Source organism: Falco rusticolus, chromosome 11 (genome assembly GCF_015220075.1).
Source record: "Falco rusticolus isolate bFalRus1 chromosome 11, bFalRus1.pri, whole genome shotgun sequence".
Taxonomy (NCBI): Eukaryota; Metazoa; Chordata; class Aves; order Falconiformes; family Falconidae; genus Falco; species Falco rusticolus.
Window position 1 is genome coordinate 16,833,932 of NC_051197.1, and position 27,730 is coordinate 16,861,661.

A 27,730-nucleotide genomic window follows, 5' to 3' on the forward strand; every position below is an offset into this window, starting at 1 on the left:
AAAGAGAAAGTGTGAAAAAGAAAACTTGAGAAATGAATTTGGCAGTTCACGGATATATCTGTTTATCTTGGTTCAGGACTCAATTATGCAAACACTAAGGCAAGGCAAGGCACAAAGTCTTCAACAGTTTGTCCCTAAGTAACCACTGCTCTCTGCTGAATAGATGTCCTTGTTCTGCGTGCTGAGATTTAGACATTCCAGTGGATTTTTCAGATGACTGAATGCTTCAGTTAATATTCTATGTTCTTGGCATGTGTCACAATTTTAAGACTCAAAGAGTCTTGGGACAAGAACAATTTATAGTGGTTTCTGAGATAGAACTGAAATAGTTCTGAGAGAACTGAAAAATCAAGACCTGCTCTGTTCCGTGAATTTAAGGTATTTGCAAAACAGGAATGTGATTTTTCTTGATTCACAGTCTCCTTGCCAATAAAACCCCTATGAAAAAAAGGTGAATATTGAATGCTCTTTGTTAAATATAGTGAGCTACTTTGGGGATACAACATTTTTTAAATGCATTAGAAGTTCAGAGGGGTATATCAATTAACTTTACAAGCCTTTAAAATATAATGAAACTGCACAGAGTACAGTGAAAAACCTGTAGAGACATTATAAATGTTCTTTCTTTCTGTTGCAGAGCAGCAAAATAAGGTTAAATTACACTTTTCATGGATTAAGTTAATTGCTAAATGTTTTACTGGAATGTACAGGATTACCTTTACAAATCTACTTAATTTACCCTTTGATCACATTAGAATTTAAGTGAGAAAAGTGTAATTCCAGTTCATAACAACAAAAGCAGAGACTTGAACAGTAAGTTTTAGTGTGCTCTAATTCTTTAATCACCCAATCTGATTACTAGTACAGAAGTTCAAAGGCCAAAACCCTGATCTTGTTCTAATATTGTAAGGCCCTGATTTTACAGGCAATGATACATACGCTTAACTTTGAAAACATAAGCAATCCCAAGGCTTCCACATTTTCCATGACTTTTGAAATTTTCCAAGAAACAGAAAGTCTTTTTAACAAAACCTTTTAATGTTCATCTTTCCCCAATCACTTTTGTCATTTTGGTGTTATCTGATATCTGGTAATGGGTAAAGCCTAATAACATCCCACAATATAATAGTCAGATGCACAATACAGTGTAACAGCTGCCATTAATGATTGTAAATCTAAGATAAAGATGATAATGGGAAAGACATACACTGCAACAGATTGCCGAGAGATTATCCTATCTCCACCCCTGGAAGTCTTCAAGACCCAGCTGAATAAATCCCTGAGCAATGTGGTCTGATTTCGGAGCTGACTCTTTTAAACAGGAGGTTGGCCTAGAAATGCCTTGAGATCCCTTACAACCTGGATTATCCTATGACTCTATATTATAATTCATTATGTGACATGCCATGAAATAAAAAATTAAGACAATGAGAACACACTTTCAGAATTGTCAGAATTCTGAATCAATATTCCAAAATGTATTCCATGTTTTTTAAATGTTTCAATCACAGTGAAATGAACATTTTGAATTGAAAAATAATATTGAATATTTTTTTTTTAACAAACTGTTTCTGACTTTATCAATTTTTCTCCAGAAATAGTGTACAGGATCTGAACATTTGTTCACCACTGACCTCAATAAGGAGACATGATTTTACATTCCATGTTTTTCAGGGGATAAAAGGTCATTTCTTTCTAGTAGTGAACACTGTATCCCTGACAGACTAAAAACTGTAACTAAAACTTGGGACTGCTACAAAAAAGTTAAAATCTTTGTGATTCTAGGAAGAATGCCAATATAAATTTTAAAGGCATAAATTCAAGGTCAGAGTACACAGATAAATGAAAATATTTTTTTCTCTTTTGTATCTGAAAATAGTTGGAAATAAATCCTTTTCTTGGCTACATAATATAAAGTAATGCCACTGTGTATGATTTAAAATCAAACATTCTTCTTCTGAAGACAGTCTCAGGAGATTAACTCATCTTGATGAATTCAATAACATATGCAGGAAATAACTTCTTAAACACCAGCACCAATAATGGAAACAGGTGTTTCTTGTTCACCATTTTGGATGTTTTTTTATTTTTCTTTTTCAAGGGTCAGCATTTTTAGCTCTATGCCGTCATAACAATTCTTATGAACAAACAGTACAAAAAGACAGTTAAGATGTTTAATATCAGCACGAATTAAGGAACTCTTTTTCCTCCTCTTCTGAGGTAGCAATTGCCACAAGAGCATTAGAATCAAAGAGGAAAGTTCCCCAAGACCCATACAGCAAGCTGCCTTCCAAGCCTTAATTCTTTAAGCAGTTTTGAGTATTTCTGGTTTTTTTTCAGAACTTCCATAAGGTAGCTAGGTTAGAATTGTACACAGATAGCTGCCAAAAACAAAATACAAGATAAACTAAATTATTTTAGTGAGGTTTGGTGAAAGGCAGGGTAGGAGCAACAGGAACAAGATCACATTAGTTAGTTGCTGGAAAAGGACCTAATTATTAACCTGCCATATAAAGTAATGTCGTAGGTATCAACTATCATTGCATTCATATTTACTGTAAATATGATACTTCAATGGCTTTTCACAAAGCCATAATTAACTGGAGACTAGCTCGAACACAACTTTTAAATAAAATAAAATATTTATTAATGTACAAAACCTAATGTAATATTCTTAACGAAAAATGAAAGACAGCAACTTCATAACCAATTATTAATGCTGCCTACTGGTACTACAGCTGGCATACACAGCATAGACACCCACCCTCAGTTCTAGGCTTCTCCTGAACTTCTCCCTCTCTAGACAAGATGGTATAGATGTATGAACATGTGTATGCATGCTGTGCTGTGAGGCACTGGAGCATTGACAAGAAACATGACAAAGGATTTTTCTTTTATATCTGAACTGGGACAGATTTGAAGTATGTGACAGTTATATGATCAGGGTCATGCTGCCTGACAGCATACACCCACCGGGCATACCCACATAAGTCAACCTGAACGAGAGGTCAGACTTTTGACTTATGCTATCAGCTTTCTTGGCCAGTGCTCTCCAGGAGCACAATACGACTGTCTGCCATTCAGAACATGCAAGAGCGTATTCCGTGTAACACAGGAATAGTTTTTACACAGCCAAAAAACTGAAAGCACAAAAGTTGTTTCATCTTACCATTTCACCCCTTGTGCCCTTTTCACCTCTTGGTCCCTGTAAGAAAGAGAAGCTGTTAACCCGGTATGCTTTCTAGCCACCTAGGGCTGAAATAAGCAAATTAATATCCACAAGAGTTATACCGCTCACATGGAAAGTCCAGTCTCATCTATGGAAGTATTTACTACTCTGAGGCTTCAATTTTCCTGTACTATTAGAAAACTAAATTATTTAAAAACATCTTGTAATTCCTGTATGTGGAAAGCTGTTGTTTTCTTAGGATTGTAAATGTTTTTTCTCAGTAATTTTAAATGTCAGTGTTCTCCTTGTCAATCAGCTGTATTTTCCACGATCTGATCCACTGTAATACATCAGTGCTTCACCATCCTAAGAGTCAAAACCACAACTCTGTAGTCTCCATCACTGAAGATATCCATTGGTTACATATATGTGGTTTTATTACCCCATTAGTTTTCCTCTCACATTCAGATTAGACGCTGTTTTTCTGTCTCCATGGCATTTTTAGCTATTTTGCACTTAAACTGTGTTTCCGAAGACAATCTTACAATCCTTCTCTGGAATTATTTTGCATCTTGATGGTAGCATTTCATAACACAGAAGTAATCTTCAACTGTAATGCTTTCTTTATGGTAATAGACTTCATATTGAATGTAATAGTTTGCCATAACAAGCTTTCGTACAAGTATACGCAACTGTAAAGTCTTCCTCCTGACTGGGATTAAAGAGTGCAGCAAGACTGAAAGTACTGTCTTTTTCCCAACAAGTGGAAAGAATAGTCTAATTATATAAGGAACATTTCCCTTCTCCTTTCTTTTTCACTTTTAAGTATTTGTATTTATTACTTTTATTCTATATTCCTGTTATTTTTATTATTATTTCAGTTTTCAGACATTTTCATTCACTCCAAGTCTTGATCAGACAGAGGAACTTGGGTGGTACAAAGAGCTTCTAAAACTACCTTACATAGCTGGGTAGTCTGCAGAGATGAGCCAGAGGGTGTCCTGGCAGAACACCGCTCTGTCTGGCACAGGGAGTGCAACAGGGGATGGGAACAGGTATGAGGTCAGAACTCCCCCACCGCAGGGAACCTGGGGTGCACTGAAGGTTGTCAGAAAAGCCAAAAGATGTTCAAGTTGTAACAGGGACCTCAACAACACCTGGAACACACCCCAACAAGGGCTTGGCTTTCCCAGTGTGCCTGGAGGGGTGCTCTGGACAGTTCAGCCCAAACAACACATGAAAAAAATAAACTATATTGACACCGAGTGCGGATACTCTTTAGATATGTTTCAGACCTAAGGCTGAGAAAGATATCCAGGTGGTAGTTACTACGTGCTGTTTTACACCTTGACTAGCCCACTGCTCCTGTAGGTCTGCCCCCTGTGTACTGTACTTAGAAGGCCATTGCAATGACTCTTTTGTCATTTTTTTCTTCTTTGTATTACACATGCTGGAGTCACATACATTAGCTTACCAGCATGGTATAACATGAGGATGGTCCTGCTAGTTGCAATTTGCAAATAGAAAAATGAGAAGGTTGCTAGTTGCAAAACAGATTGTTGAAAATAAAGGTAGGTGAAATAACCAAATTATGCAAAAGGAAAACGAAACTTACAGGCCTTCCAGTTGGGCCTGTTAGGCCTTCTTGGCCAATAGGGCCAATATATCCCTGTAAAAAACCAAAGAATTTATTAGTCCACCATGTTTTCGAAATTAAAAGAATTGTCATGAGGTGTCCTGGTTTAAAGTTGTTCAGCACACAGCCCCGGCAAATATCCAAAAGATCATGGTGATAGTCTCTTTCTTAAAACTGAGTGCACATTGCTACAAAATCAGCAAGGCAATTATTTCAATAATTAGTAATAGCTGTGCTTGGAAAGCCCACACACATTCTTTCATGTGAAAGCTGATGAACTAAGAACAGTGGAAACTTCAGTGCTCTGATTACAAAAGACCACATATTTATTGAGCTACAATTAATTGTATCTTGCGCTATATTATTGCCCACAGGTACTCTTGTAAGGCTGCCAGTAAGCGCTGCTGAAATGTTACTTTCCTGTTCCATTTCATTTTAGAGCAAACTGCTCATTTCCAGGTTTATCTTGTAGAGGAATGTTTAGAAGAAATTTGTTATAACAACAGCCCCTAAAGCTGCTGCTCTGCATCTGGTTAACTGAACTAATTCAGTTCTGTGATGGCAAAGAAAATATGTATTAAAAAAAGACAACGTATTAATCAATAATGCCTGAGCACCACTCTGTCTTACTGCAGGCAAAATTTGACCCTTTTTTCTTTTGTTGTAGGACACAGTGATACAACCAGCATTATTGCCAGTAAGAAGACAGAGTTCAGTCCCAACAGAGATAGATATGACAGCAATAAAGATACTTGTGTAGATTAAATTAGACTACGAAAGCCGCACTTTGTCAGCAGAGCTTCTTTTCTCCTTCAAGATTAAGAGCACAGCTCTGCTTGTATATCTTGCAATCAGCAGAGCGTTGAGTGTTGCAGTACAAGCAAAGGGCTTCTAGTGGAGTCATAGTCTCAGAGAAAAAGGTTTGGTCAGAGGGTTCCGGGCTTGTTAACAAGAAAAAGATGATTCCCTAAATTAAAGACGTGCCACTTGCAAGCCATCCTGACAATCTCTTTCATGGAGTGAAACACTTACAACATGGCCTGTTGGACCTTTTGGGCCCAGAATTCCAACTAAGCCAATGTCCCCTGCAGGACCCTGCAAATGCAAAGGAACAGTTTAAACAAACACGGACATTAGGTATCCACTTGTTTCAATCTCTTGTAATCAGTGAAAGTAAGATAATTTCTATGAGTAGTAACAGTGAAAACACCAAGCGCACTGACTCAGAATGTTCATCCTTGGACACAGAGTACACAGTTCTCCCTAAAATGTTCCAACAGTTCATATAGATTTTAAACAAATATTGTTAAAGCTAATTAATTCTATACTTTCTGAATGTTCTCACCCTGTAAATGGCTTAAGATCTAACAGAAAAGACGAACACATACTTTTGGACCTGGGAATCCTTGAAACCCCATTAAACCTCGATCTCCATCTTCTCCCTGTAATAGGAGCAGGTACTCTTACTATTATTTCACATTGGTAACTCTTGGACTACTTGTTTTGCATCAACAGCTGCGATTACGTACAGTCTGTCCTTTCAGTCCAGTGTCTCCTGCTGGTCCTTGGTCACCTTGTGATCCTGGAAGGCCCCTTTTGCCTCGCTTTCCTGGATGACCCAGAAGCCCATTTTCACCCTGTTAATAGGAAGATAACATATGCTTTCCATTTATAACTGCCATAATTTTAATAAAGATAAGTTTTCTGGAAGAAGTATGGAACATGCTTTCTCATTAAGAAATAGACCTACTCCATTTATTTTATTTCGATCAAGAATGCTTTCAACAATTGTACATTCACTAAAATGCAAATGTGACTTGACTATTCCTTGACTTGGAAACATACAAATCCCATCCATGTTGGATCATTTCCAGTATGGCATCTCCCAGTGCAAGCACTAAAATTCACAAAACGAAATACAGAACAGGCAGGTTAGAAGTAGATTTAAGAAGTGAACCTCTGAGCAAGGCATAGTATAGTTGTGGAACTCCTTGCTATTAGACTAAAAGTTTACATTGATTCAAATGGAAACTAGACAAGTTCATGCAAGGGCAATCCTCTGAAGACTATCAAATACATAGAAAACATGTCTAGCTCGGGTTACCAAGCTGCAATTAAGGCTGTGAATATACACCTTTCATGCTTGCTTTGCGCTTACGCTCTTTCCCAGGTGTTAGCTTTCTGCTCTAACAAAGACAGACTTTGGCCTGACACAGTGTGTCCACTCTTTACTCTTATTTTGCACTATGGGGTAACAGTTTTCCCTCACCTCATCTATTCCCTGTCATTTTCAGATTGCAAGTGCTTCTGAGCAGGAACTACCTCCTACGGCTCATTGTCTAGACAAAGGAGTAAAATCCAGACTGGGAGCACTGGCAATGAACACTACAAATACTGAATAGAGTTTATACTGGAACGTTTTCTAAAAAGATAACAAAGACAATATTTCTGCTCCCAACCCTCCCTGCCTTCAAGTGTCTTAAGGTTTTAAACAAGTGTTTACCAATAAAATCTCAGAGCGCACTACACATCATGATTTTACATGAAAAATCCTATTCTATGAAAAATCCTATTCTAAATGAAGAAAATTATCTGTAATTTTTCCAACCCTTTTCTTCTTTTACCACTGAAATTAGTCTAATTAATATGAGGATATGCTGATGTCAGGTACCTGGAACTGCCTGGAAAACAGAGCACTCTTAGATTTCTTTCTTTCTGACAGGACTGAACAAGAACAGTTTAAGTCCTATGACATCCCAGACATGCTTGTTAGCCCCCAAAATTGGGATTTAGGCTTGAAATTACAGTACTTCTGTGCTAATATATTGCTTAGATGTTCAAATCATCTAAACCAGTATTTACCTAAGTTTAAAAAGTCAGGAAACGTTTGGCCCTAAAGCTTTGAGTGAATAAATACAAAGTGTTTTGAATGACTTCTGGAGTTGAAGAAGAGCATCCAGATGGACGGGACCTCTGTTTTCAAATTACAGTTTATATAAATGAGGTCAGCACAACTTGCAGTCTTCAAGTTAAGTTTTGATGTCAGTTGCTCATATGATTATCAGTAGCATGGTGGTTCCACCATCACTGGACACAGTATGAAGACTAAGCAGTATCAGTAATACTGTACTCGTACAACAAGATCCCATGTGTGTACCTTGAGTCCTGGTGCTCCCCTGGGCCCTGGCATGCCTGGCAATCCCTTGGGACCTCGAGCTCCAGGATAACCTGCCAGACCTTGTAAGCCTGAGTTTCCTTTATTACCCTTAATAAATTGAAAATAATTGATTACAAGCAGAACATCCAAGCATGTTTTTCATTGTATGCTAAAACAGGCATCTAACATAAAACCAGTCATAGCCACACACATTGATATTACATCAAAATATATGGGAAGACAATGATCATCATCATCATCTGGATTTCTCCTAATATTCCAAAAGCAAACCCCTATCATACTTAGCAACAAAGCTACATGTGATGTAATGGTGGGGTGGATTGATGTTTCTATGGAGTCAAGCTGTTATAATTTAACAAGTCACTGATAGTCAGCAAAGCAAATGCTAATGATGCCACAGCCCATTGCAGTTATTCATTCAGTGCTCATCTTAAACCTTGTTCTGTCCTATCCTAAATATATCCAGATGTCATTTGTGTAGGATCACCTGCCTAGACCTTGAAAGACTTATGAGAACATTCAAGAGAATCAATTGCCTCTTTGGGCTTATGCAAGGCAACTTCCCTATTAGCACCCTCCTAAAGAGAATAGTGTCCAGTTGGACCACCAGCTTAGGTACCAGTGATCTAGAAACTGTAAGCAATCTTCTTTCCACAGTAATTGTGCATTCAAATATATATGGAAGCACTCATGGGCACACCAATGAGTGTTTTTACCTTCCACAGGGAATCACAGTTTATATGTTTATATATTTAGCACCCGAAAATTTTCACGTTCAGCTTAATAGCCTATAGTTCTGATCCCTATTTAATTCTTTTCTAATTCTGTTTTGAAATGCCCAGGAAGAGAGCACTAATTTCCATGAATTATAGAAGATGAATCCTTGAGATGGTTCTGGATGAGTGTTGTGTGATGTCTGAGGATTCTGAGCTTACGATGAGGAGCTCCTTCTGATGAAAAGAAGGTGCTGAATTCATTCATTACAGGTGGGCTGAAAATACAGTTGATATTCACACATACAGTTGATATTCATTTTTCCAAGAAGAAGGAAGTCCGCATCAAGAAACAAAATGAGACTACCTTCCCACAAAAACATTCAAAGTTCAACATGCTTATTTAAAAATTTCAGACACGCTGATTAGCATGGTTATGTATACTTTGTAGGGATTCATATACAATAACTTGTAAGAAAAGAAGAAAGATAAGAATAGTTGTTATGAAAATGTATGAGAACATCAGACAATAAAAAAAGCAACTACTTTTAATGAAAAAACATGTTACTGAGCACATGGAGCTAAGCCAATTTTAACATGTTAAAAAATATAAAATGGAAATTTGCTACCATCCAAGTTAATATTTCTGTGAGGTCATTTAGTAGAAATATATATATATACATACACACACACCTTCCTTATTTCATATGACATTCAGTTAAGCATTCATAGAAATGGAAGGGTTACAGGAAGCAGGGTTTTTATATTAAATTTGATTTTCAGGGCTTTTGAATAAGGTATTGTGGCTTATAGTCTGATGGACTGAAATTTACATAGCAAAAGTTCTCTTCTTTTTATTAATTGTGGCAAAAATCAGTTACAAGCCTCTCTATTACAACTTGTAATGCTGCTATATATTGTTAACATGAAGTAATAAAGTCTTTTTTAATATGAAAGATGACATTTTGAGTGGAAAGGTAAAAATGTGAGAATTCTTTGAGGTGATACTACTAAATCCAACTCCAGAGAAATTTAAATACTTGGAAGAGGTTCAGTAGGACATTATCTGCAACTGGAGAGGCTCAAATAGGGTCCATCTGCCCCCTACGGGTAACTTGTTTAATTTTTTCTTTTTTCAACCAGATAGAAAATTTATACTTGTAACAGTGCCTCATGCAGCACCTTGATTACCTCTGAACATCAAAACTAACTTGCCGCCCTTTTATAACAATTACGGTCCATCTAACTAGAAATACTAAGAAATACCATCCTTGAAATCAAAGTGATAAGACTTTCAGCAATGAGAAAAATTAAAGGGATTTTCTCCCTCCTCTCTGCTCCCAGAAGCAGCAGATCACCACCCTTGACCCACTGCAAAGAACAGATAGGGAGAAACCCTGTTTCCAAGTATGCTTCCAGGCACCTCGGATACCTAGTACCCTTTTTCACTGGTTTTGGGCAAATCTTCAGATATCTTAGGTAGAGAGACATAGGTTACAAATTCAAAGACAATAAGGAAAACGTGGGATTATCTCAGAGCCTGAGAGGCAACAGTTGCAGTTGGGGCCTCTGGCTCATTTTCAGGAACAGAACTATGAGGCTTCTCTGATTAAGAAAGCATTTTGTCTTAGCTGTAGTTACTACTAACATACGCTAATGAAACAGTTCTCCCAGCACACCTCCCTTATGCTAACTTCACATCCTGGCCAGAACATCAGGAGCAAAACAGAACGAGAACAAAAGAATTGGTTTAATTTTCAAGACGCTCAAGATCTGAGAACAGTTCCTTCCATTTAAATACCCTAACCTTAGAAAATCTGTAGTGCAAGATGACATAAAGAGGGGCAATATGGAAAGCAACTTACCTTAGGGCCAGGCTTCCCTGACAGCCCGGCCTTGCCAGGATTCCCAGGAATGCCATCTGGTCCAGGGTACCCAACTGCTCCTTTCTGCCCTGCTGGCCCTGGTTTTCCCTTGAAACAATTTCAAATCAAACATAGCACTGTTGGCTCCCTTCATTTTCACCATCACAGAACTAGATCCCAGTCACAGCATTTCCTAAACGTTATGTAGTAACAGGCCTAGTGACACAACTGAATACTTGTAGAGGGAGCTCTGAGTTAGGATGTATGGTTTGAAATGCTACTGGCTTAATCTTAGACTTGCTGTGTTGTGGGATATGAGCAACTTCAGCTGAAACCATGGGGCTGACTCCTCTGCGTGTCAGGCCTGGAAGATGGCTAAAAGTGTTGAGTCTTAAAATGAAACAAGGAGACACAATAAATTCATCTATTTATCCCTGCAGAAAATCCAACCATGTACCTTTCAGCCTTCATTTTACTAGGTACTCTGTATTGTACATTCTCAAATTTATGCTGTTCAAATTTTAACATATCTAAAATACAAACTTCTAATAAGGCAAGTTTGTGCTAACTGTTGCTATACTTGGATGAAAAAGTCTCATATCACATCAACCAGAGTAACAGTGATCAGCTTCTTCACAATTATTTCGCTTTAGACCGACATACACTATCTTAAGGCGCTTTGAGTTCTGCAATTATTTCTGTATGAAAGCTTTTCTCATAAATTTAAAATATGTAAACTACAACACATCTTGTTTGAAAAATTGTAGTTAACAACAACCATATAGAATATAAGCAGCATGCCATTTTAATCTTATTTCTAACTTTTGGTTGCTGAAGTATCTTGCACTTGGGATATGCTTTGAAACTTCCTCAAGTTTTAGTTTTATTGTCTTCTCCTCACTTCTCTGTATGTCTTGCCTTTCCCTCTTTTCCTTTGTCTGCTGAATGATAGACTCTCTGCAGTCCTCCAAAGGAAAGAGCTGAGTATTTACAAAAGACACACAGGTCCTTGCCTTTAAAAGGCTGTCCTCACACTCTGCCCAGCAGGTACAAGCTCTGTGAAGCAGCTGCATTTCTCTGGTTACTGACAATGTTTTGATGTGGGATAGTATAAAAGTTATTTACAATATGTGCTTGTGTGGTACTATTTATTAGGAGACCAAAATAGCCTTGATGCATTTTGTCCTTGGTTATGTTTACAGAACACCTACTGTTTCCTGCTCTTTCTTATCCCCGAGGAAGGGATGCAAGTTAGCTTCTCTACAGTAACTCAAGAAAGAACAGTAAAAATTTCAGCTCAGGGCAAGCAAGAGAAAGGGGAAAACCTCAAGGGATCTGCCAGACATATCCATCACAGACATAAGGATCCAGGCTTCTGTAGGCTGCAGATGTTCAAAGAACTGATGGGAGCCAGGAGTGAACAGTAGTACAGCTCTGTGCAACATAATGAGATAACTTGCACACGGACTACAAGCCACCAGCAAAAATGATCTATGTAACCTTACAAGCGGGAAGGACCTTGTTATATTAGCTGCATTTCACCTCCATGTGCTGAGTGACTGAGTACAATTCAGTATAATTTCAGTTTCAAAAATTACTCTTATTTTCACAGAGGTTCCTTTACACTTCCTGGATAATAAGAAGTGAGCACAGAGTGAGTGGAATGGATTGTAGAGTGAGCGTAAGATTTTCTAGTACCACTGGCATGACTCAGTTTTGGTTTTATTAGTTATTATTTCCTTTGTTTTATAACCTGAAGGTAGACTGTAGAATTTTGTTACTTACAGGAATTCCAGGTTTGCCTGCCTGACCCGTTGCTCCTTTCTTCCCTGCAGGTCCCTAAAAGTCACAAATACTTGTGAACTGTCAAAAGTCTTAAACTCAATCCCCTAAGAAGAGCTGAGAATTGTTCCCCTCTAGTATGCACGTTCACATTGCCTAGGCTTTGGACCAGATTATTTCAGGAGACAGCAGAAAGTTTTTTAAGTAAAAGTAAATACATTTTTTGTAGAATTGTATTTTTTTTTCCTTTTCCCAAATTGGTATAGAACTTTTTCAACAACAGGCATAAAAAGTTTTTCACTACGAATCTGGCAGTTTCTCCTCCATCAGCCACACCTCTGTAAGGAAGCATGCTTTTACAGCACTTCCCATACCTTTTAAGAAAGTAAGCCACGAAAAGTAGGCAATATAGATGCACTGAGTGTATATGGAAGAGAATATTAGAAAACAATAGTGTCACATATGGGAACATTCTTTTTATCTAAGACGTACACAAAAGACAAAATTTACTTAAAACCAGACTATTTTTTTTTTCTTGACTGACCTAGGAATCTGTAATCTTAGAAAACTGATTGACATTTAGTTAGATAATAGCAGATAACATTCTTGTAAGTGGCTTAGTGACACAGGAGGCCAAGCACCTACCTCTAAAAGATACAACCACTTGGGCAGCAGGGACAGGAATAACACTTGTTAGCAGAGATCAAGCAGAAAAAGGCTTCCAAGATTTTCTGTATTAATTATCTTAAACAGTGTTCTCAAAGCAAAAGCAGTACTAAACTGCTGTGCTGCAGTATTACATAACATGAAATCAAGTGAAAAAGCTAAGGTCATTGTAAGTGTAAATGTTTTATAATTAATGTAAATATGATAAAATCAGCATTTTTTGGTTCTATTCCTTAATTTAATGCCTTTTTGTTAAGAAAGGCATAAAAAAAGTCCACTAATCAGAACTGGAATGTGTATATTCAAAGAACTTTATATTGTTTTCATTAACATTTCTGAATGCATATAAAGTAAACCCAGACAATTCAGCGTTGCTGTTTATGGGATTGGCTTTGTAAGGCTTGCTATAGCATCACCAGTCATGCCACTGGAGTTAAACTATATGAATGTTTTCACTATTAACATTTTTGTGTAAATCTTTAGGCTCTTGTGGGTTGCTCCAGGCTGGATATTGGTTCCATATTTGCAAACGGCAGTTTTAATCTGAGGGGTATTTCCAACACAAAGAAAACATTCTCCAAGGGAAAGACAGAGGAATGACTGATTTCATCCTGTGCTGTGAGCAGTTTGTCAAAGGCAATATATCTAAGCACATGGCTAAAGTACATGCTGACAATGTCTTCACATCATCTTTGCTTTCTGTTGCTCCCCCTTCCTAATCTATTACAGATTCTTGTATTTACCTAGAAAATTTTGAAACTCTAACAGAGTTGTGCTATGGAACTTCTCAGAAAAAGTATCTCATTTAAGCTGCAATGGCAGTTGGTATTGTAAGAAATCTTTTAGCCTACATCTTCTGAAATCTCAGAAGTTAATGAAATTCACTCTATGGGAGAATACGAAATACTTTTGGCAATATTCAACACACCACCAAGATGAGCTATTATTTGTAGAGGAAAATATTTAGACTTTGGTCTTTTCCATTACTTGTTCTGTTGTAACTCCTCTACTATTCTGTAGCAAATTCCTTACTTCGAGGTCTCCGAAAATTCAGTACAGTGTAGTACCGGGAGGCTTAATTTACAATTCAAAGCAGTAAAATCCTGGGTGTCAACGAGAGCTAGTTTGCCACAAGAACTCCATTTAAGGGTATAACTGAATATCACTCAAATGTTTCGAAAAAAGCCTCCCATAATGCTTTATAGTACTCCAAAGTAAAACCTATCAAATAAGACATATTTACTATCCCAGATCATTATGCAATTTTCCATTTTATCTTTTTATTGTCCCTTCAGGTATGAAAAGGAAACCCAGACACTGTGTTTTAGCCTTATATAACAATTTTCCAAGGATAGTCAGTGAACAGTAAAAAAAAAAAAAAAAAAGTACAAATTCCAATTAAGTGCAGTTTTGTTTTACTTTTTTCTACTTACTTCCGAACCTCTTTCTCCTTTTGGTCCTTGCTCTCCCAATTCACCTGGCTCTCCCTTTGGAAAGAACATATATTAAATCAATGAAAAGAATCATTTGAATGCAGATGAAAACACATTTGCAACAGTCAATAGAGAAATCTCAGTTGTTTGAAACACTTACTGGAGCCCCCTGTTGTCCAACAGGTCCTCTAAGCCCTGGAAGACCTATGTGACCCTGGGAAGCAGAAAATACAGCGTATCACAAGACAAGTATTTCAGGATCTTACACTCCGTGAGATACACATTTCCTTGTAAAGCCCATCTTGGGAGGTGCTGGGTGGCCCCAGCTTCACTGACGTGACCTAGATAAAGTATACTCAGCTCTCCTGAGATCAGACATTAGGGAGCTTTTCTTTAAATTCTCTCTCAAAACTGCAAGTGGGAATTATATATTTAAACATTTTTGCACTACTGTAAGCATAGGTCATATTCAGTTCACTGATTTATTACTATGTCTATTTGTATTATCTGTGTAACTTAAACAGGATATTCCGTGTCAAGGACCGTCTCTTTTGTATTTCAGTAAACAAACTGCATCACTGATAAGAATGAGTTTCCAGCCAATTTGTACATTGCTTACAGCTGAAAGACTGAATACAATTAATGAATAATTATTAGGATCAGATTTACAAAAACACTCATGCTTAAATTTCAGAGAAAAATGTTAAGTAATTCAGCATTACACAATCACAGAATTGTTGAGGTTGAAAGGACCTCTTGGGATCACCAAGTGCAGCCTCCCCTTCTCAAGCAGTTCCAGGTAGAAAAGGTTGTCCTGGACCATGTCCAGCCAGGTTTTGAGTATTTCTGAGGATGGAGACTCCCTAGCCTCTCTGGGCAGCTTGTTCTGATGCTCAGTCATCCTCACAGTAAAAAAGCATTTTCTTCTGTTCAAAAGGAATTTAATGTGTTTCATTTTGTGCCCTTTGCCTCTTGTCCTGTCACTGGACACTACTGAGATGAGTTTAGCTCCTTCATCTTCGTTCCCTCCCATTAGGTACTTATACACATCAAGATCTCCGAAGCCTTTTCTCCAGCTGAGTCCCAGCTCCCTCAACTCCTAATATGAAAGGTCCTCCAATGTGTTCTAAGAGTTCATCAGTGCAGTGAGACACCAGCCAATGCATCTCTGCACACTCGTGGGAGAAGATATTTCTGCTACATTACTCTACACATATGCATAGCATGTCATGTTCAAATAAAAAGACTAAAAAGCAAGAGGTATTACCTTGTAGCCCTCATCACCAGGTTCTCCTCTATCTCCACGTTCACCACTAGGACCCTAGAAAGAAAACCAAAGAACAAAATAAAATAGTTGATCTGAAATAATACTGCAGTGAAGTACAAAAAGAAAGCTGGGATTTCTCTCAAAACAGATTAACCAATGAGGTGGAACTGAGGATTACAATTATTAAAGTTAGCTTGTCTAAAGGAATAAAAAAAATTGTTTTTCTAAGCAAAATGCATTGCACTCAGACAGTAGCTGCTGTCTAAAATATTTTGTATTTTGTAACTGAATACTAGAAGCTTAAAGATAGACCTTATATGGGCATAAATGAAACAGAAGTAGTGACCTCAGTAGAACTTCTCCAGGTTTATACCCATATATATATATATATATATGATATTTGATTAAAAATCTCCACGAATAAATGAAGAGACTTGTTTTCAAGACATTCAAGAAAACCCTCTTATGGTTTCTCTAAGACAATTCATGAAAATTGAGTTCTTTTCTGAAACAACTAGCTGTATTTAGAATCTGCTCTCATTTTGAAGTTGTCCTAATAAAAAGGCAATTTCAGTCCCTCAGCATGCTTCACACATATAAGAACTGCACAGGAGCAGAGGGAATAGCGTAATTTTTCTGAGTCATGTGGTTCTTTCTGATGCATTCAGATACCTCACTAGCTCTACTTTAGGGAAAGACCCTTACTGCAGTCCCACAAGAAATGAGATTTTTCCCCAGAATTTTAACTCTCATTGTAGCAAATGGACCAAATCTCAGTCAAAGGCAAAGTGATGGGATAGGGAAACATGCCCATTGAAATAAGAATGGCCAAGACTTTCTAAAAGACATCCATCTGACCATTAGATGAAATAACAAGGGACTGTCTTTTTCCCACCTGTCTAAAGTAAAGGCACATAATGAAAAATTGGCCAGGCACCACTCACTGCAGTGTATCTTTACAGTTCACAAGTGAATAAGTTAGCCACCCACAGATACTACTATGCAACTGCTTGTATACTCTTCAAGGTTTCAGCAGCCTCATGGCACGTTTCCTAGAGGCAGTTCACAAGGTAGAAAGGCCCTGCTCGCAATGTTTGAGCAGTCAGCATTACAGAGTCAGTTTAGCTACAACAAAATTGGCTGGAGTCTCTTCTCTCATGCATTACCATAATTAAGTTAAGAACCTATTCCAGACTCTGTCTTCAGTTACATCTGGGTCTTATAGTCCTGCTTTTTGAGGAGGTGAGGTATAAATATTAAGGTTAATCTGAAGAGAAGTAGGATGTACAAGTATTACTTCCGGCACAATCAAATGCTTTTAATAAGATTTTGGGATGGGTTGGTTGGTTGGGGTTTTTTTGACATGTTCATAATTGCTGCAGAGAGAGACCCCACATATGAATTCAGTAAAAGAATGGTTACAAAATACAGCACTCTCTAAATCAGTTAAATTAGCTTTGCAGTGATAATGAAATAAGTCAAAACATATTTCTGGTTAGTAAAGCAATTAGGTATAATTCAGGATAAACAGAAACCATAAAATTCTGTTACAAAATGTGCTGGTCTAAACTAATGGCATTAGTGTAGTTAAACACAGGGCACATATGCTTAAGCAGGAAAGAGCACATGACTGCATTTTTCAGAGAGGGATTACCAATTAAAGGACCATCATTCTACATTTTTGTACAAGGGAGTACCAACTCCTGAGACAGTGATATAAAGTTTCAGAAAGAACCTGCATTGCCTCTTGTCTTGAGAGGCACTAATAATATAATTTTTTTGAGAAAGAAAGACCTACTGGTTCACCTATGGGCCCAGGTGGTCCAAGGATTGTGTTGTCTTCGCCTGGGTAACCCTAAACCAAAGACAAATATTAAAAAATACTAACTTGGAAATTCAACCTCATCTACAATGCACACATGTTCAAATGATGATAAACCCCCAGAGAGAAGCTAAAAGTGAATATGATATGCTACTCCATTTTACATGTGAAACAACTGCCATCCAAACTAATAGACAAGAAGTTATCTATTCCAGATGATATTTACCAATATTTAATGCACAGAAGCTCACATTTTAAATACGAATAAGTGTCTCTAAAATGCATCAAAGTGCTTTTCAGAAGTGACCAAGCAAGCTAGACACCTAGCTCCCAACAATTTAGTTTTCAGTTACTGTTTCTGAAAATTATATCAGAACCTATTTATAACAACCACTAATTGCCTATTCTATTAGTATTCATTGCAAAACTGGCCCTAATATAAGAATGTTTTTCTCTGTCAGGTGCAACTCCAAACTAATCTTCATGAAGGGAACCCTTGGGGCCATGCAGACTTCAGTCAGCATACAAATCTGCAGGATTTGAGGCTTGAAAGAACAACAGTGAATTTGACACTAAAAGAGCAGCACTAAGGCAACATCCTGCCCCTAATATTTTATATTAAGCACAGACTTTTGTCCACCTTAGTTGCACTTTGAGCAAAATCTGTGGGTGTACTCACAGGCCTAAAGCGAAGTAAATACTTAGGTGGTTCCACACTGATTATTTCTGTCAGTGGTGCTCACTAAGGACAGTGGCTACCTGATACAGTAGAATGTGTTTCTTACAATGAGTAGTTTGTGTTTTAAAACCTGAAACATTTCAACTGTGTAATTTGGAACTCTGCCTCTGAATGACCCATTTCCCCAGTTTTGCATTTCTTCTCATATGCTTTCAAAATACTAATAGATATTGTGTGGCTTTTGCTGCATGCTGTGGAAAACAGTGGGCATAGTAACATTTCCTTCTTTTATAATTACTCAGACTGTAAGACAGTACAAAATCCATCTTCATACCTTTTCTCCTTTAGGTCCTGGGGGCCCTGGGGGCCCTGGAGGACCCTGATGACCCTAAAGAAGCAAACAAAACATGAATTAGTTCTAAAACTAACTAAAGAAATAAACTAAAGATATAATTAATTCAAAAATTTCTTTTAGCTGCTTATTACTCTTATTTTTTTGCTGCTTGCTAATAATGCTAAATGGTGATGTGGCACAAAATTAATGGGCCTGGGCAGAAAAGGTATTGTGTGCAGGAAAAGCTCTGTGCACGGCTTGATGCAGGTGAGGGGAGCCGAGCTGGTTCCTGCTTCAGGGTTAGGGCCACTGATGGAAGTTTCTGTTCAGAAAAAAGACATAGCAGTCTGGTCTCTAAGAGCAGGACTCAATCCATCTGTGATGATGATCCTAATTATTTTTCAGTGAAAGCCACAGCATCTTTGTGTCCTTCATTCAATAACCTCATTCAATCAGTTTCTGTTACTGAAAAGGAAACTGCCTGGCCAGACAGTAAGCAGAGGTGGTGATGTTTGCTGAACTCTCTTTAAAATGAATAGCTATAGTGGTTTTATAGGAACTTGATTCACAAGGGGTGAGATACATTGGACAAACAAGGTTTTTATACCTGTGATAAAAAATGACTGCTAGTGAACTCACCAAAAACAGTCATCATTGCTCAAGGTTAACATTTCTGAATAAGCAATTACGTGTCATATAAACATATGTGATTATCTGACACTCCTAACAACATTTGTGCATTCTAGATACAGATCCCCATGACATTTATAGTGATTTAGAGTACCACAGACTTACTTAGGGATGTGTGTGTACATGAATTCAGTAAAAAACTCACCCCATAACCTGGAATTCCTGATTCTCCTTCAGGTCCCATTCCTCCTAGGTGTCCCTGTCAAATGCAAGAATCAGTGATAGAAAAATGATCTCCCTTCTAAAATGTTATAACAATGCCTACTTTATTAAGTTATCATTTGAAAAAAAAATTCAAATACTGAGATTTGAGCACCACAGACAACTTCCTTGTTAGGTCCAACTTCATTTGGTACAGAATACTGGGCTTTTCCCTGTTCTGTGGAAAAATGGTTGACATTTTCAGTCCTAACCTTATAATCCTTGCGCATAATTAAGATCAAAAGGATCTGAGCTTTCAGAGGTGCAGAGAAACTCTGTTTATAAATGCCAAGTATGCCAAGAAAAGCTGAGGGTGATCCCTTCCTTAGGAAGTTGAGCCCTTCTCTTGAAATTATCGGCCGTTAGGTAACTACTTTACTTCTGTACTTCATGTGTTCAGGAGCACATGCTACATTCAGTGGCCACAGGATCGGGCCCTGGAGCAGTGAGATGGGACGTTGCCTCACTAGTGTGGAGGCTGCGTGTGCCTGTGCATCTGTCACACAGTGTGAGGCAAGCCTGGGGAGTGTATGATGAAAGGAGCTCCAAGTTAATGGCTATACACTTCATTCAGTTAACTTTGGATCAGGTTCCCATCTAGTAGGAGTAGCAGCCCCCATCTGAAAAGCTTTGTTTCAACAATGGCTAAGGCTTATTTTATGTAACAGTAAACCCCATGATTTCTGTTCTTGGAATGGGAAAGCTTTAAGGAACAGCCACAGCAGTGAGGTTATATGTGGACTATGGGGCATGAGTATTCCACGGCATGCCCTGCCATCCTGCTCCTCTGGTTGTCTAATCAGGAGCCTGACCAGAGCATGAGATGACTCCTTCCAGGTCCATGGCCCAGGTTTCTGTCTGGTGCCAGGTGCACAGGTCTCATCCTGATGCTGAAAGACCAAGGCACGCATTGGGATGCACGGGCTGGGAAGGACACTGCCTGCATCTCCAGCTACCTCAAAAGATATTTATATGTGCTATAGCTGTAACTTGCCTCTTCCCATGGAGAGATAGAATTCTGCTAAACCAGAAATACATGTGTCCTTAAATAATAAGCATGTTTTGTACGAACCAAGGGACCTCGAGTTCCTCTTGCACCTTTGGGACCAATTTCTCCAGGTTGGCCAGAGTCACCAGCAGGTCCAATTTCTCCAGGAGGGCCAAGCTGCCCCTTTTCCCCCTGTTGGTGTTATTGTATTAAAAATAATAAGAGATTGATACTAAGTTTCATAATGCAGTTTATGCTTAATGGAAGTAACAGCATTGTTTAATAATATTACATTTACATACGCCACTACTGTAGTTCTTATAATGTCTGAACCTAGAACTCAAGTAAAAACTCTCCTCTGCTAAAGCCTTTCTATTTTGTTTTGTTTTGGCTTAACCAAAGCTTAACATTTTTTGTTAACAGTAGAAACTGTTCTTAGTTGCAAAATCACATTTAAATTTAAACACAAACTTAAATTTTCTAAGGTTCTGAATATTACCGATTGCAGAATGATGACAATTCTAATTGCTATGGCTAGTATAAAAAAACGGCTTGAAGCATGACGTAAAAAAGGGATAGACTTGGTTCAATGGAATTATTTTGTAATGTAAATTCAAGTTTCAGATAAAAGGAAGGGATTTGGGGAAGGTGAAAAACACTACCTTCTTTCCTAAACGGCCCCTCTGACCTGGATTTCCTGGTGTTCCTTCAGGGCCCTGTACATTTGTTAGAGAGAGAAAAAGAGATGATTGAGAAAAGTTTGGAAACATGTTTAAACTGTGCTCCAAATTGGATAACTAAGCAGGCTTTTGTAACGCAGAGAGGTGGGAGGAAAAAATCTCATTAACTGCGGCTGTGAGCAAGTTAGTAGGACTGTTTCAAGTTACAGCAGAAACAAGTGAGCAAGCATCAGGGATCACTTATCAATCGTGAAAATGTACTGAAAATAGGAGGAAAAAACCCCAATAAATCTTGTTCACATAGAAAATATTATTTTAGGAATAACATTGCTTCAAGACAACCACTGGATTTAAAGAAATACAATACACAAAAAAACCTAAGAAAACCTTGGGGCTGTCAAGTGTGAAGAGCGGGGCCCTGACACAACTTGCTGTAGAGCACAGACCTAATTCCTTAAGTGCTGGCGCCTCTCGCTGCCCACCTCTTGGTGACTGTGTAATTGGGTGTGCTGCCTGCAGATGAAGGGTGCTATGGAGCTATGGCCCTGCTGCCCTCTAGGTCACTTCAAAACCTGACTGTCCCAAAGGGCTGGATGTGTCCACTGCTCATCATTTTCAATATGCTGAAAAGCTCTGTGAGATAGAGGAGGTAATTTAGCTTCAGCTTTGGATACAGGGGAATATACTTGGGGTTTTTTTGAGTCATTGTTGTGATAAGCCAGGGTAAATACAGACTGATTTGTGAAGCTTATTTGTTGTTTTGTAAGGTTTTGTTTGAGGAAAATGTAGCAGTAGTCTCACCCCCAATAATACCCTCAGACAATTGATTATAAGAAACTGATTTCCATGTTTAGATCAGGATGTTATGATCTGTCCACAACCCTAGAAGAAGGTCAAACCAAAACCGTGACGTGAACTCTCCCAGACATCAGGGAGGATGAGTGGGGAGGAAGGCAGCTCTGCAGACGCCTTTGGAATGTGTGGAACAGAAAAGTAAAAAATTCGCTGCTAACCACATCCTCCCAAACACTGAATTGCCAGACCTGCCTGTCTCGCTGAGGCACGGCAGCACTGCTGACATTGTTTACTGTATACAACTATAATTACATATAATGTAGATATGTCAGGGCTGAGCTGTTTTATGAGAGTTTCAATATATGAAACTTCTCTGCTTCTCCAGAACTGCCAATCCAAAACAGAAAAAAAAAAAAAAGTCAGTGTGGTACTGTACCAGAAACAAAAATTGTTCTGTAGCACACTAAGTGTGCTGACAATTAAAAGAGCATTTTTTCCCCTTACTGAGAGAGTAGTTCACTGTGAAGAACCTAAGACTAAAGACAGCAGATTGTAATGCAGATGCTTATAGGACAGAGGGGACAGTGCTCACAGCCGTTGGCAGCTGGCCCTCTAATGTTTACTCAGACCCCTTCATCACATAAGAGCTACAGACAAGGCAACCAGAGGACTTCGAAATGAGAAAATGATGATTTTTGGTAAGGGAATCTGATGTCTGACTTGAGGCTACATACTTGCTTTGGAAACTGTGCTCTTGAACCTTTGCTCGCATTAAGAAGTTGCACATAAAACTTCAGCAAAACAGATTTTATAGCTGGATTTTAGCTGCTAGGAGTGATGACAGAACAAATACGTGAATTGATCTAACAACGTTGACTATGGATCCCAATGCTTGTTCACTATTTGACCTGTGTATGCTTGATGCCATTTCTCTCCATCTGCAATTTTTGTTTCAGTTACCTATGGCAAATGCTGCTCCCATTTGTAGAGGTACCAAAATGTTAGTTAAAGAATAAATATCTTTTAAGAGCAAAATGGAATAATTAAGTTTGTTCTTTCTTCTCTCTCCTTACTTTTTATAGTATATGTCTCATTATAGGGTGATTGACAGGGTAACAACAGGAAGGCCCACCAAAAGACAAGACATCACACCACAGCACAGAATTATCATCCAAAGTAGTGCTGCCCGGCATGGTAGATTCATTTCTGGAATCAGTTCCAGCACGGCATGGACAGCATCCATAACATTGTCTTTACAACACCTTGACAGCAGTGTAGAAAGACCACTGTTAGGAAAGGCAGGCCATGCAACTGATCAGGAATCAACAGCAGGAATAACCTGGATTGTCTGATATCTACCATGTGATAGTAGTTTCAAGTCGCTTTTGACCTGCCTTGTATTCCTCACCAGAGAAGGCACTATAATCCGCACCCACACTTCAAGAAATCCTGTGCTGTTGACATCTGTGCTGCAATAATTTTTTAACTAAAGAAACTTCTATGTTCAGGATATCACTTTTTCTAGAAATGTTATTTTTTGACCTTCCTTTTGTTGTTAAGGTTTATTAAAAGGAATGACAACTAAGCATATATGTGGTAAGAACATTAGCATAAAAGCTTAAACTGGAGCCAAATCTTGTGTGCTCTAAGGTTTAATGCTTCATCATTTACAAGCTGCTCAAAATGGCATTTTTTTGCCCCAAGGAACTCTTCATTTAAAGTAAAAACTAGATAGCCCTGGGACAGTAAACAAAGCCATGAGTAGGGAAAGTGATACCAAACAATGAAGATCTTACAGCACAATTTATGGTAGTATATGCATCTTGCCAATTTCTTTAGATGTTTTTAAAATCTGAAGAATGATCTAATACCTTGAGATTACTCATAGTCTCCAAATGAAGGTAAGGATAGAGACTAATGACAGAAGGTTGTCTGGAGAGGACAGATCTGAACTGAGAGGCTCCAAGTTGTGTGGTGTAAGTGTCTAGATGACACGTGGTGAGGAATTACTATCTGCTAAGAGGTTCCAGATTTACGATAGGAAAACCATTTGTCTCCTCTCTCTACCAACCCCTAAAAGCTGAACCACATAGAAAAGAGAGGCAAGCTAATTTAAAGATGGTCATCTCTAATTGCAATAGAAAATCAAAAAATAAAAAATATAAAGAAGCAAGCAAAATAAAAGAAGATTTATTACAAAAAACAAATGAACAAAAGGTCCACTTAAACCTAAAAACACTTACAGGAATGCCCATTATGCCAGGTTCACCAGGGGGTCCAGAAATTCCCGGTAACCCTATCTCTCCTTTTTCACCACCTTCTCCAAGAAGTCCCTGGTCTCCAGGGTCTCCCTAAAATAAAGTGGGGGGGGGGGGGGGGAAACCCAAAAAGCTTAGTCAAGCTGCTGCTGCAGAATTAATTATTCCTGAGAAAAGTAAATTCTGAATCTTCAAGCTTGACAAAAAGTAGACTAAACCTGATGGGAATCTTACCGGTCTAATTCAGATCAGGCTCCAAGTAGGGTAAAGCCCCTTCTATCTCATCCATACACTCCTATGGACAGATTTTGCCTCATTCATCACCAGCTACCTGAAGATGTTCTCTGTGATAGCCCTTGTCCTGGCACCTGCTGCAGTCCCTGGCAAGTGTTAATCCCAATGCAGGGAGTGGAGCAGCCTTGGGCTCACTCTCTCCAGCATGTCACCATGGAAATAAGCTGTACTTAGTTCTCCAGCTTGCATTTCTCTGTCAAGCCATTCATACCTTGCAGGCTAGATATGTTCCTAAAAGGCACAGGGAAACTATAGCATACATGGTCTCCTGTGTTAAAATTAAGTGCACTCAACTGGGTTCTTTTGACCTGGTGAAACAGAAGAAAAAGAGATTTGGGGCCTTAAGCTAATATGACTGCTATACATCTGCTACAAAACCTGAACATACCTTTGGGCCATCTTTTCCTTGAACACCGTCTTCTCCTGGAGGTCCTGGTTCACCCTTATAGAAAGGAACAGTTGGAAACAGTTATTGCCTAAACTTCTTGACATACAAGTATTGCCTTGGAAGAACTCAAGACTAGTTTTACACACGCTTATCTTTTGGACAACATTTATGTTGCTGTTATAGTTTATCTATCTTCATTTTCACCGATTTACAGTGACAGGGTCAGAGCCCTGTGAATCTCAAACACAGGAAAACATAAAAGATGATCATTATTAGAAAAATGAGGCAATGCTATGTCCACATAACACTAGAGATTTGGATAGTGGCACTGAGATTGTTTGGTTTTGGAATATACAACATGTAATTACAGTAACCACAAAAATATACCTATTCTGTCTGGAAATTTCCATGTTTATGTGGATAACTACTACATTGCTATGTTCAGTGACTCAGTTTAGGGCCACAAAAAACTCATCATTTACCAAGAGCAGGGGCACCATGGCATTTTAGAATCTTTGCCTTTCTCAGGTAGACACCAGCAACTTGCAACTTTTCATGAAGAAAGTAAAAGAGCAAGTATGAGCTGCCCTATACTAATAACACAGTATTTCAGATATAGTGCTATGGTTAAACCAAGAGCACCCACTGTGGACCAGTACCAGGAATTACTCTTCAAGGACAGGCAGAATTGTGAAATGCACCTCACTGGAGATTTTGGGCAGGAGGAAAAGATGACAGCAAGGAATTAATGGAACAAGAGAATTCTATGGTAAGACTTAAGTCTGAGAGGATATAGTTTGTGCTCTTTTAAAAGTGTCCTGGATAAAATCTGTTTCTAGCACTTTAAAAGGTTTTTTCAGCTTTCAGACACAGGCAATTATTTGGGTCAGATGAAGGGAGTAAGATGCACAGGAAGAATAAGCTGTGGCACAAACACTTAGTAAAATCAAGTGCCCAAATGAACCATCCACCACACCAGAAACAAATCAGCTGCTTTAGATGGTGGTACAGAGAGATACCATGCTCTGCTGAGCCTATAATGCTCCCCTTACCTCACCTGGACTGTGTACCCATACACAGCATTACTGTGTGCTGTCATCTTAACAGCTGGGGGACACTGTGGATTTACCTTCATGGTCAAACCACTCATTCACATGTCTGTCACATGAGACGCTTACAAATATGTCAACGTTATAATCAATACTCTTTTTAACTTGATACAATATTAAATTGTTTTTTTAAGGTATCAGAAAATAGCTTCTTATTGAATTCTGATATATTACGATTTCTAAGCCTGCATTTCTGACACATTTGTAACATACTTTCCTTTTTGGAAGAAGTTTTGGATCCATAGCTTACCCTTAAACCTTGGTCACCTGGTTCTCCAGCCTTCCCAGCAGGTCCAATGTCTCCCTGGAATATCACAAGAAAAAGAAATACCTGGATTTTAAGGGACAATATTCCTAACAATGACGGGCTTTACAGATAACGTGGTCACCATGACAATAACAGTATTTCTTAATGTCTCATTTCCTGTATCACTACCTACTTGACTAATGAATCAGATCACTCTGATTTGCCTCTATGGAAATTTGAAAATTTAAACAGCACAAGAGAGAATAATTTTAACATTTACCTTTGTGCCTGGCTCTCCCTGCAGACCAGGTTCTCCTTCAGGGCCAGGAGGTCCCTGCACGGTACAAGACCTACTGTTAGACACAGTCACCAGTAATAATTTTACAACCACCAAATAATACAGCATCAAAAAAAAAATGATGCAGAAAACCGGCATGAGACACAGGGAAAGACACACGTCTGAAAAATCAAATTAATACAACACAGTTCTTTGTTCTTACTAGAGCCCAACAGAAGAAAAGAAAGGAGGGTACAGGAGAAGTTCAGAAATTGCACTGTGGGTCAGGAATGTATTGAAGACTCAGCAGTACCACTAAGCCTGTACCTTTCATCATAAATTACTAGCAGGCTGAGCAACCATCTATCTTTTGTAAATCTGACTGACAACTTCATCACTGTTTAGGCTTGGAGCCAAGTAGATAGAGCCTTTGGAGAACAAAGCCCTTTTTGGCGTCTTCAGCCCTTAGAGAGTTAATGGTATCAGATCGCTTCTTGTAAAGTTTACATTTAAACCCTTTTTTAATAGTCAGTCAGAAGACTGGATTTTGGGTGACTGAGGAAGCATGTTCCTTTGAATAAGCCAAATCCCTTCTGTTCTAAGAGAGCTCATCCCTCATCTACTTCACTACAGATGTGGCTAATACATTCTATCATATTTCTTTCAAAGAAATATTAAAAACAAAGCAAAAAATAGAAGCAAGTTAGCAAGAAGACTGCCTGCAGCTGCTTTTCTTCAACTACCATTTGCAAGGATGTATGATTAATGCCGTCCTACTATCTAACTGCAAGAACACTGCTTCTAAACAAACAAACAAAAAAATTCAGTTGCTCAACATTCACCTTCTAGATGCAGATGCCCAAAGACAGCACTCACAACAGAAAAAGCTACTCATTTTAGACTTTTTTTCTTGTAACAGCTTTAAGTAAGAGTTTCTCAGCAGCTCATGGTATTTAAGTCAGCTGCAGGTAATAAAAAATTGTACTTTCCAAACACATTTCCAGGCTTACTCAGTTGCTTGAGTGTTTGTAATTACTACATAAATGATTAACAGCTCACCTCAAAACCCATTTCTCCAACAGGGCCAGCATCCCCTGGTTGTCCTCTTGAACCCTGGCATTAAAAAAAAATGTTGGATGCATCATTCAATTAACATTAAATTACATTCTATAGTCTTGACTTTGTCTCTTCAGAACTCTTCAACTGGCATAAAGAAGTATATTTCATTGTCTTTCCTCCTGAATCCAATGCTGTTTATA

At 38.4% G+C, this 27,730-nt stretch overlaps 1 protein-coding gene across 4 annotated transcripts in view; it reads right to left on the reverse strand.

Moving 5' to 3' along the window:
- Positions 1–27,730, reverse strand: part of COL24A1 (collagen type XXIV alpha 1 chain) — a 147,537-nt gene that overhangs the window by 11,102 nt on the left and 108,705 nt on the right. For 3 of the 4 annotated variants that reach the window (XR_005106781.1, XM_037404530.1, XM_037404532.1), the window contains exons 33-54: positions 27,531–27,584; positions 26,475–26,528; positions 26,198–26,251; positions 24,839–24,892; positions 24,142–24,249; positions 21,086–21,139; positions 20,508–20,615; positions 19,380–19,433; positions 18,545–18,598; positions 17,508–17,564; positions 15,710–15,763; positions 14,603–14,656; positions 14,443–14,496; positions 12,989–13,006; positions 12,347–12,400; positions 10,562–10,669; positions 7,963–8,070; positions 6,335–6,442; positions 6,194–6,247; positions 5,838–5,900; positions 4,785–4,838; positions 3,170–3,205 (exon numbers count right to left, since the gene is read on the reverse strand). Coding sequence is in view for 3 of the 4 variants with exons in the window: in XM_037404530.1 (XP_037260427.1) it covers positions 3,170–3,205; positions 4,785–4,838; positions 5,838–5,900; positions 6,194–6,247; positions 6,335–6,442; positions 7,963–8,070; positions 10,562–10,669; positions 12,347–12,400; positions 12,989–13,006; positions 14,443–14,496; positions 14,603–14,656; positions 15,710–15,763; positions 17,508–17,564; positions 18,545–18,598; positions 19,380–19,433; positions 20,508–20,615; positions 21,086–21,139; positions 24,142–24,249; positions 24,839–24,892; positions 26,198–26,251; positions 26,475–26,528; positions 27,531–27,584 (1,416 nt within the window). In the remaining variant the exon portion in view is untranslated. The remainder of the gene's footprint in view (positions 1–3,169; positions 3,206–4,784; positions 4,839–5,837; positions 5,901–6,193; positions 6,248–6,334; positions 6,443–7,962; positions 8,071–10,561; positions 10,670–12,346; positions 12,401–12,988; positions 13,007–14,442; positions 14,497–14,602; positions 14,657–15,709; positions 15,764–17,507; positions 17,565–18,544; positions 18,599–19,379; positions 19,434–20,507; positions 20,616–21,085; positions 21,140–24,141; positions 24,250–24,838; positions 24,893–26,197; positions 26,252–26,474; positions 26,529–27,530; positions 27,585–27,730) is intronic. The other variant, XM_037404531.1, reaches the window with a different exon arrangement.